The 10,303-nt window shown below is 33.0% G+C and overlaps 1 protein-coding gene across 5 annotated transcripts in view; it reads left to right on the top strand.

Moving 5' to 3' along the window:
- LOC111493028 (ABC transporter C family member 13) overlaps nt 1–10,303 on the top strand; it is a 24,221-nt gene that overhangs the window by 8,838 nt on the left and 5,080 nt on the right. For all 5 annotated transcript variants that reach the window (XM_023142594.1, XM_023142593.1, XM_023142596.1 and 2 more), the window contains 17 exons: nt 1,062–1,159; nt 1,305–1,371; nt 2,777–2,894; nt 2,995–3,111; nt 3,296–3,376; nt 3,462–3,704; nt 4,703–4,804; nt 4,888–4,955; nt 5,111–5,242; nt 5,346–5,493; nt 6,166–6,449; nt 6,582–6,738; nt 7,392–7,567; nt 7,642–7,753; nt 7,868–7,921; nt 8,901–9,023; nt 9,757–9,855. In XM_023142594.1, the coding sequence (XP_022998362.1) occupies nt 1,062–1,159; nt 1,305–1,371; nt 2,777–2,894; nt 2,995–3,111; nt 3,296–3,376; nt 3,462–3,704; nt 4,703–4,804; nt 4,888–4,955; nt 5,111–5,242; nt 5,346–5,493; nt 6,166–6,449; nt 6,582–6,738; nt 7,392–7,567; nt 7,642–7,753; nt 7,868–7,921; nt 8,901–9,023; nt 9,757–9,855 (2,179 nt within the window). The remainder of the gene's footprint in view (nt 1–1,061; nt 1,160–1,304; nt 1,372–2,776; nt 2,895–2,994; nt 3,112–3,295; nt 3,377–3,461; nt 3,705–4,702; nt 4,805–4,887; nt 4,956–5,110; nt 5,243–5,345; nt 5,494–6,165; nt 6,450–6,581; nt 6,739–7,391; nt 7,568–7,641; nt 7,754–7,867; nt 7,922–8,900; nt 9,024–9,756; nt 9,856–10,303) is intronic.

Here is a 10,303-nt window from a genome sequence, read left to right as displayed (position 1 = left end):
GGAGGTAATGACGCTTATCTTTTGTTTCAAAAAAAAAAAAAAAAAAAAGGACGTAAGATATGCACATCTAAATATCAAATTGGTAGAGGAAATAATTTTTCTGAAAGGCTTTACATTTTAGAACAACAAAAAGTAGCAAAAACAATTCTATCCCAAAGATCTTCAATAGACTCCCATTAGGGTTTCATTCTAGTCAGTGACCTGATGATATAATGTTCAAGCTGTATACCTCCTAAATTCCTTTTCTTTTTTCTACTAATGCCTTAAAAAATATTCCCACATAGCAGGAAACAATAATTAATATCTTATGCCCTACTGGCTTCTTATTAAAACCTTTCTAGGTGATTCGCTCAAGCCTTTTCCACATTCATCCATAATCTTATCTTGATGTTAGATTAAATTGAAATGGTGTGCAATTTCATTATAAATGTTATTGATAACAACACTATAGATTGCCTAGTGGTTATGGGAGGTGGTGAAAAAGTAAAGAGTTTAGAGCAAGTGAGTTCAAATCTTGGTGGCCACTTGGGATGTAACATCCTGAATGTTTCTTTGGCAATCAAGTGAAGTTATCACATGATTGTCTTGTGAAATTAGTCGAGGTGCATGCAACGCAGCTCAGAAATGAAAAAAAATGTCAATCCACATGAAGCTATACTAGATTATCAATTATCCCAAACTTAAAGTCAATGTTCATAAATGTATGTCGGGGTTTTATGTGAGATTTAATTATTAAAATTTATTATGCCTTTTTTAAAGATAAGAAACCTGTTTTTTTTTTTTGAGTTTAATCTGGGTTTGTTTTAGAGAAAAAACAGACAGCCTGGAGGGGGGAGTAATTCATCCAGAGGGATCTAATCACATATTATAGCTTTAAATATGGCATAATTTTAAATATGAAACTGATCCAATTGTTATAGCTGGCATAGTGGTTCAACTATTATTTCCTTTTTATTCTCTTTTGTTGGACTAAAAGTCGTGATATTCTGAGAAATAATTGTTGAAGTGTGAGAGAGGATTTGGATTTATTTTTAATCGTGATAACGTTTAAATACTTTCAGCCTGCCTTTGCAAATAGGACTCGCATTGTATTTGTTATACGTTCAAGTCAAATTTGCCTTTCTTTCTGGAATTGCAATAACCATATTACTCATTCCAGGTATACCTTAACCTTCCTTGCTTCTGTAGCATACCATCTAAACTTATTTTATTCTTTTCTTTCTAGAGTTGTCCAATGTTACTTCTGTCAATGCTGTATCTGTTACTTTATTTATGCTGACCAAATATTCATATAAATTGACTAGTGAATAAGTGGATATCTGAAATGATAGCAAGGGCTACTGAGGAAATGATGAAGCAAAAAGATGAAAGGTATTTTTATCTTCTCCATTCTCCACATTGTTGTAGATGTTAAAATTACCAATGAAAAGACCAATGGTGTACAAGAGCATAATTTTTACAGACATTTGGCTGCTTTTTGCGTTTGGTTAAATGTCTCTCTCTCTCTCTCTCTGTTCCCCCAAAACTTGTGCTTTTGTTTCAAAACAAGGCACAAATAATTTAGTTTCTGTAACATGTCTGTATTTGACATCCTGACTCTCAAAAATTCTACCATCAGAACTTCAAGCAACAGTACAAAATTAGATTATTTATTGTTTTTTCCTGTAAGCTTCAGTACTAAGCATAACCAAAAGTATTAAAAACGTAGTATTCTGAGTGAAGGAGACTAAACTTACTTTTGAAGTATAATTGCATGGACATCTTTGTTTCAGAATGCTTTAAATCTCTGTTTTAAATTTTGCATAATTATAAATATTCGATGCTCTTTTTCTCTATTTGAATAAGAAATATTTTACCTTTTTTAAGCCTGTGAAATTATAACTTCATGGACATATTTAATTTTCATTTTCTCTAACTATTTCGTATTCTTTTTATTGACATGTTAATGCTTGTGATTATGTATGTATGTGTTATTTTTTAAAGTTATACTATTTGAATAAAAATTGCAATTTGTATGGGAAAATCATCATTTTTCTCTCCAGTTCATTGAGAAATGTGAGGTCACATGCTTGTTTGAGCAGAGCAGGCTTGGGTAGCTGTACATCCTTTGTCTCTCAACTTGCTCATATTTTCGGAGAAGAATTTTTTTTTATTCAAGTAGTGAAAAGTTACCAAGTACAAACTTCTGGATGAAAACCTGTATAACAAGAAATAAGTCCGATATGCTTGAAAGTTAAAAAAAAAAATCACCTGCCTAGCAAGGTCTCCTTTTAAAGTTTACAAAAGCCTCATGACCCTGCTTAACTATTCCAATCAACTGCCAACGTCAGAAACTTGAAGACGAAAAAGTAAACACACAGAATTTCTTTTATTCTAAATGAAAAACTTTCCAACGACGATAGATATCAACAATGGGATAGTTGCAACTGCAATAGTCTGAGTGAGCACACCAAAAAGCTGTAGAGAATTAGTCTCGTTTCATTCCATCACTGAAAAGTTTCATTGTTAAAAAAATTGAGATAATCAAGTCTTTCCTCCTTTGATATCCTTTTGCCTTGAAAAGGATCAAAGATGATCTCAATCGGCTATACATACATTATATATATATATATATATATATGTATATATACATACATATAAATATTTATACCAACACGTTTTGGGATAATAATTAGACTAAATAATGAAAAGTCATCTAAGTGAATAACTGTGAGAGAGCTTAAAGTTAATAGTTCAATAGAGTTCTCTTCAGATGATTTATGTTACTCTTTAATAGAATAAGGAGAACCGGAGAAATATTGACTCACATTCATACTTTGAAGACACATGGGTGGGAGCTGCTTTTTTCTGATTGGTTGATGAAGACAAGATCTCTTGAAGTCTCCTATTTGAGTGTAAGAAAATTCTTTCATTGTAGATATGGGTCCATGATTAATTAGGCCTATGAACCATGCTTGTATATTATCTGATAAACATTTTAATTTATATTACCAGACACGGAAGTACCTAGATGCATGGTGCGTATTCTTTTGGGCTACTACACCAACCCTGTTTTCTCTGTTTACATTTGGACTTTTCTCACTGTTGGGATATAAACTTGATGCTGCAACGGTATCTTTTCTTCTTTCTCTTCTTTTTATATTTTCTGTTTACTTTTTTGTTAACTGTATCCTCTGTATTCGTCGTATATGTTTAGTACTTCATATCCTGTTAACTCCTTTTCTGCACTCCCCCAATAGTTGATCTTTCCAGGAAAATGCATTTATTGTATTATTTTTACCAACCTTAATTTCAGGTTTTCACCTGCCTGGCACTATTTAACACTTTGATTTCTCCTCTAAATTCATTCCCTTGGGTCATTAATGGAATGATTGATGTAAGTTTTTTATGGCCCATGACTTTAATTTTGTTGAGCTCTCATTATATGTTTCTTCTAATTAGTTTTTCAAATACATGGCCAGGCCATCATATCTCTTCGACGATTGACGAGATTTCTATCTTGCATTGAACCAGATAGAACAAATAGTTCTCCTTCCCCAATTATTAACAATGACCAGGCAGAATCTGATGTTAAAGAAACTGCAGTTTTCATGTCTAATTCATGTTCTTCTTGGTCCAGCAGCAAGGAAGTAGAACCAAATATTTTATTAAATAATTTGACTCTGGAGATCTACAAGGGTTCCTTTGTTGCCGTTATTGGAGAGGTAAGCTTTATGAAATTTTCATGATAAGTTTGATTTAGGGTTCTATTTGTAATTTTTTGTATTGTCTATTTATTTAGTTTTTAACTTTAGTTAGTAAGTCTTTTGTTATCTTACCCATGTAATCTAACCTCATATAAGGGCAAGGGCTCACCTTTCCGGGTAGGGACCCGAAATGTATCCTTCAACAAATCCTAATCCTAATTAACCAACATGATATACAAACTTATCGTAAACCTATTTAACCGTGGAATTGACTTAAATATCTAATTAATCACTAATCTTACTACATCAGGTTTAGAATTTTTCCGATGAGATTAATCAAGTTATGCACAAATTGGTCTAGACACTCTTGAATATAAAAGAAAGTTCTTATATTAATAATTCGCTTGGTTGAGAATTCTTGGAGTTTTACAAATTGTAGATTGAATCATTTTAGTATTGGATTGAGAGAATGATCCTGATCAAGAATGATGATAGCAAGTAAGAATCTGACAGCAGGAAATGAAGTTTCCACCCCACGAGCGTCTACTGTTTTTTAACATAACCCACCCAAACTGATATCGACTGTATGAGTGTTCAATTAACAATTGAACTGTTATTTTGGTGAGCTGAAGAAGACATTTTAAATTTGATTTCTTTTGATAGAAATCAGTTTGAAACATCCTTTCTGACTTAATTATCTTTTAAACTGAAGAATAAGTTATCTTTCAAGAGGGAGGGAATCGTTGTAGTGTAAATACAGGTCATTTTGTAGTTTTTCTTCGAGTTAGTTAGGTTAGGTAGTTAACTGATTTTGTTGGCTCGTTTGTTAGTAATTGATAGTGGGCTTACATTTTCTAGCAGGTTATTTTCTTGTATTTGCAACATTTTAGAATGATAATAAATGCTGTTGGTTGGGAATCTAGCATCAGTATAGTTATTTGTTTATCAAATCTATGAGGTGAATTTGTACTTCATAGCTCGCTTTTCACAATCTATTCTAAAGGTATTTGATTCAGGTTGGTTCAGGAAAAACATCCTTATTGAGTGCAATCCTGGGAGAAATGCGGCTTCTACATGGTTCTGTACATGCAAACAGATCGATTTCATATGTATCCCAGGTTTTTGTTCTTGTCTGAGAACTGACCTGTTATGCATACATTTTGGAAAAAGAATCTTATCACGTTCCATTTTGTCTCTGTAGGTCCCATGGATACTTTCTGGAACAATTCGTGATAACATATTATTTGGAAAGGATTATGACCCACAAAGGTGAATCTGTGCAGTGTATTACAAGATTGCTTGTTTCAATTATCTTATGAAGCCTGTTCTTTTCTTCTTCTTATTCTTTTAGGTTCAACAAAATTTCCTCTGATTTCAATCCACAAGCTTTTGATTCATAAACTTGTTGAATTCAATTTGAGCAGATACTGGGATACTTTATGGGCTTGTGCTCTAGATGTTGATATTTCATTAATGGCTGGAGGTGACATGGCTCATATTGGAGAAAGAGGGGTCAACTTATCTGGGGGCCAGAGGGCCCGATTAGCCATGGCAAGGTTATGGTGTCTTTATGTGCTCGAATTTGAAATTTATCTTTACTAATGTGATTTTTTTTTTTTAATTCTTATAAAACATCATTTTGACTTTTGCAACTCACAGGGCTCTTTATCATGGAGTGGATATTCTTATGCTTGATGATGTTCTTAGTGCTGTAGATGCACAAGTTGCTGATTGGATATTACGTAATGCCATTTTGGGTCCTTTGGCACAGAAAAGAACACGCATACTTAGTACCCATAATCATCAGGTTGTTTCCTTGAACATTCTTTGATTACTTGAAAACAGGCACATAAAGATCATTTTGAATCAGCTTAAGCGATAAGTAAACAAGGATATCTGGTGTAGCCTAAGAGGATAAGAGGAAAATTCTTTCCAAGAAACAATCAAATCTTTATTATCAATAAAAAATTATTGAATACGAGAAGGGCAATTCTATATTTATAGAGAACAAGAAAACAAACGAATTCTTATTCTAATTCACCATTGAATTGACTAAGCAAACCAATCCTAATCCTAATTAACCAATGAATTTCAGATTTCTGAATTTTTTGAATTACCCTTGAATTTCTGTACTCGTGGTTGCTTTGAAGCTATTGACTATCATTTTGGAGGTCTTATTAGGATTTCTTCTTCAACCTTAAACAAATTGGATTGTTGCACAGCCAAAATAGAGGTTAAAAGAAACATTTTTGGTTTTGTTCCAACCATAATCAGAATTAAAAACAGAATGTTAGGAAGTATTTTTGTTTGAACTAAGGTCTGTGATTTGTCTACCCCATTCACCTTTTGACTGCTCTTCTATTTAATTTGATCAATACCCTTTTGTACTCATTGAGTTTACGAGAGAATAGAATATGGATTCGATTTACTTTGATATTAACAAAGGCATTCTCAGAAACTTTTTCCCCATCTTCCACAGGCAATATATTCTGCTGATATGGTTATTGTAATGGATAAAGGAAAACTAAAGTGGGTTGGAAATCCATCCAACTTGTCGGGTTCATCTTATGTTGCATTTTCCAAGTTGAATGAACTTGATACAACCGTACGTATTCAAGGACAAAACAGCCAAATAATTGAGAGTACTGATACTCACAAACATTTGGTTGATGAGAAAGATGACAAGAATGCTTCAAATGGAGTAACTGAGACTATTGATGATGAGATGCGGAAAGAGGGCAGAGTTCAATTCAGTGTATACAAGTAAGCATTAACAGTATACTCAGCTTCACTAAACAGAGCAATTCAAAAAATGGTTTTTTATGATAATTTTTTAATAATAACTTATTAATTATCATCGGTAGTTTTTGAAATATTTGGTGGCAACAATTCCAGGAACTATGCAGCATTTTGTGGTTGGTTCATTACAATCATTATATGCATTTCTGCATTTTTAATGCAAGCTTCACGCAACGGGAATGATCTTTGGCTTTCCTTTTGGGTTGACGCAACAGGAAGAAGTCAGATGGATAGTCCAACAACCTTTTACCTAGTAATCAGCACTTACACTTCTCTGCATTTTTATTTGTCTTGATCAAATAATTATTGTTATGTAGAATAGTAGTTAATTACTGAAATTGAAGAAATCTCTAGCTGTAGTTCCTCCAATAATTGAAATAATCTTTTTGATTATCTACTTTGGCTTTCACTTTGGTGAACCAATCAGCAGTCTGTTACAACCTTTATCTAATTGTTGGTTAACTCTTAGTTTGTTAAGGCTGATTACTTGTTAGCAGAACCCAATACAGTAAGGTTTGGTATCCACAAGATATGTGACGACTGGAGAGCAATTAGGAGATATCTTTACAAATAGATTATTTCTCTACTAAATTGGGCATGATTTACATCTATGCTCTAGCTTGAGGGGGGAGTGTTATAGTTGTTAGATTAGTATAATTATGTTTTTTTTTAAATACATTAGTTGTCTTGTCCTTTATTATCTTTTTTACTTTCTCCTACTTAGGTTAAACTTGTACACTTGTGTACATATCTCTTTTGGGAATGTCACAGAATATTTCATCGTCTCAAACCTTTTTCATTTGCACAGGCAAACTATCTTCATGTAGAAGTGCTTGAAAGTTTGCCTTATATTGTTAAGGCTTGCCTATATCTTTTTTCTTTCTGATGCCTTACAAATTTTTGCAGGTTACTCTTTGCATCTTTTGCATAATAAACTCATTCTTTACTTTGCTGAGAGCATTCTCATTTGCATTTGGTGGCTTGCAAGCTGCAGTAAAGGTGCATGATACATTGTTGAATAAGCTTATTCATGCACCTATTCAGTTTTTTTATCAAACACCAGGCGGACGAATCCTGAACAGGTTAGTTGAGGACAATGAGAAACATAGAACTCCTCCCTTCTCCTCATGCCTCGAATAATTGTTTCTTTTTGCAGGTTGTCTTCTGATCTCTATACTATTGACAATTCTCTTCCATTCATCCTCAACATCCTCCTAGCAAATTTTGTTGGCTTGTTGGGAATTGCAATAGTCCTTTCATATGTACAGGTACCTACCAAATTTGTTTACATTCCTTAATACTTTGCTGGATGTGAACTCCTTTTCTCTTCAAAAACCATTATTAGATAAAAATTGTTTCAACGCTTATATTTATTTGTTTAGGTGTTCTTCTTGTTGTTGCTCCTTCCATTCGGGTATATCTACAGTAAGCTTCAGGTATGCATCAAATATCATTTTAGCTAAATTACATTATACCCCAATACTCGGATATTAATTTTGATGGATGTCTTTAATCCTTTTGTCGAAGTGTATATACATTAGCAAAGCAGATAATGCTATTTCCTTGGGGATGTGGAGATAGCCATAGTAATGATAGTAACAAGATAGGGCCACATGAAAAATGAAACAGGCAAAGAAAAGTAGCCTCAAATAAAAACTAGGATAGAAATTGGTTCCAGTTGTTAAAAATAATAATAGAAAAAAGATAGTTGTAAAATTTTTTGTTGGGAACAACCAAATGGAAGTAGTGACGGTGTCACAGTTCATGCCTCCTCCCAAGCTTTGTCGCTGCTTTGAACTTGCTCTTTACTTTTTTTTTTTTTTTTTCCCTAATTAGATGCTTCAAATAATAGCAAAGAAAGGGAGTTGCCTAGCTGAGTAATGAGCATCATCATGGAGCCTTCTGAAACGAAAATTGTGAGAGATTATAATGTTAAAATAGAATATTGAGTTAACAAATGCATATTTCAAAAGATAGGTTAAATAGGCTAGGGAATGAATTACACAAGGAATCAGCACCAATTGATTGACGTAGACATTTCTAATCCTTTAGGCTTTAGTACAATGTGTCACAGTCATGCTTGTCCAAGGCGTGTTGCCCATGACCACATGCCCGTTGCATGCCGAACTCTGTGTTATATTACTTATTGCTTTCTTTTACCGCTTTCATGTTGTATCGTTTCTTATTATATTTTCTAAGTGTATGAAGTTTCGGGAGAATCATGTCTACGCCTTTTAGATCTATAATATCTCAGAATGTACTACAGGAGGATGCGACTAGTCGTCAATTCTTCCTACTCGAAGTTGTATGTTATTTAAGTCATTGTGTTGTCTTCTTTGTTTACTAGCTTATAACATTATTGTATTCACGAGAGCTAGAATTTCACCTTTGCTTGCATAATTAAAAACTTTGCAGTTCTTTTACAGGTCCACAGCTCGGGAATTGAGACGGCTCGATAGTGTTTCCTGTTCTCCCATATATTCCTCTTTTACTGAGATTCTTGATGGGTCTGCAACTATTAGAGCGTTCAAGTGTGAGGTGGCATTTTGTGTCCTATATTTATTTTAAAGTTTCTAAGAAAAACCGTTACTTGAATATTCACGATCTTATTACTCTATTAAGTTATGGAGGTCCCACGTTCAATCATAGTTATTTTCAGTTACTACTTATAAGGCCACCAGTGAATACAAAATAATAATAATAATAAATAAATAAAGAAGAAGAAAAGAAAAGCTTCAATTATAACAGAAACAATGGAAGCTATAGCCTGAATTTTCTTAGTGGGTGAAATTGATTTAGGAAGTTAGTAGTTTTTATTTAGCTAGAGAGAGCTAGTAGCGATTTCTCCATAAACCATTTAACAGTTATTTAGCCATTACTTTTAAGTTTTAACCTTTTAGCAGGTTCTTAGGATTGTAAGAAATTCTAAGAAAAAATTTGGCCGAGTGAAATTATTATGACTCAAGGGCAAGAGATGCGTAATCTTTATACAGGCATTACGCTAAAGCTTTATTCACTTAGAAATTCACATACATCATGACTTGCAAGTGTCACCATTGTCTTATGGCGTTTAAAATTTTCTCTATCATGTTGCAAATCATTCTTGAGTGCATGGTATCAAATAATATCTTGATTTGGTGTTCGATATCTCATAATTTCTTGAGGCATTGATGCTATTTAGTCTTGATGGATGTTCTGAGTTCAAAAAATGGTTTCAAATAATTACTTTTGGCATTAGCATTTTTCTATTAATAGAACTTGATTGATACAGGATTTCTTTTTCACAAGATTCACAAAGCATATCATATTGTATCAACAAACCAGTTTCTCAGAAACAACAGCAAGTTTGTGGCTATCCCTCCGACTTCAGGTAGATTTAAATGAAAAGCGTTGTGTTTATGACCTAATATCTTTTTCAAACACACAATCAATCGATTGCGTTTCTAATAAGTAGATCTGCATCTATCAAGGCTTTATCCAATATGCAACATTTGTAGTCTAAGCCTCCGTAACAACTGATGTAAACATTTTTTATTGATGTGAAAAAACCAAATTTACAGCCTAAATACAGTGTTTAAATACTATCAGATATAAAGGGGGAACCTATCTGTTTAACTGTCAAAACCTGGGTAGAAATTCTGAGCCCAGAACAAAAGAATTAGTCATTAATTAATTAATCTAAAACCTAAAATAAAGTAGTAGACATATATGGAATCCAAGCTTCTGGACTACGTCAACAACCTTTCTGTATGTATAGTTTTTTTCTTTTTTTTTTTTTTTTTTTTTTTTTTTTTTTTTTTTTTTTTTTTTTTTTTTTT

The sequence above is a fragment of the Cucurbita maxima genome, unplaced genomic scaffold (genome assembly GCF_002738345.1).
Source record: "Cucurbita maxima cultivar Rimu unplaced genomic scaffold, Cmax_1.0 Cma_Scf00018, whole genome shotgun sequence".
In the NCBI taxonomy this organism is placed as follows: domain Eukaryota; kingdom Viridiplantae; phylum Streptophyta; class Magnoliopsida; order Cucurbitales; family Cucurbitaceae; genus Cucurbita; species Cucurbita maxima.
The sequence above is the reverse complement of the archived record's forward strand: the minus strand, read 5'-3'. Positions and strand labels throughout refer to the sequence as shown.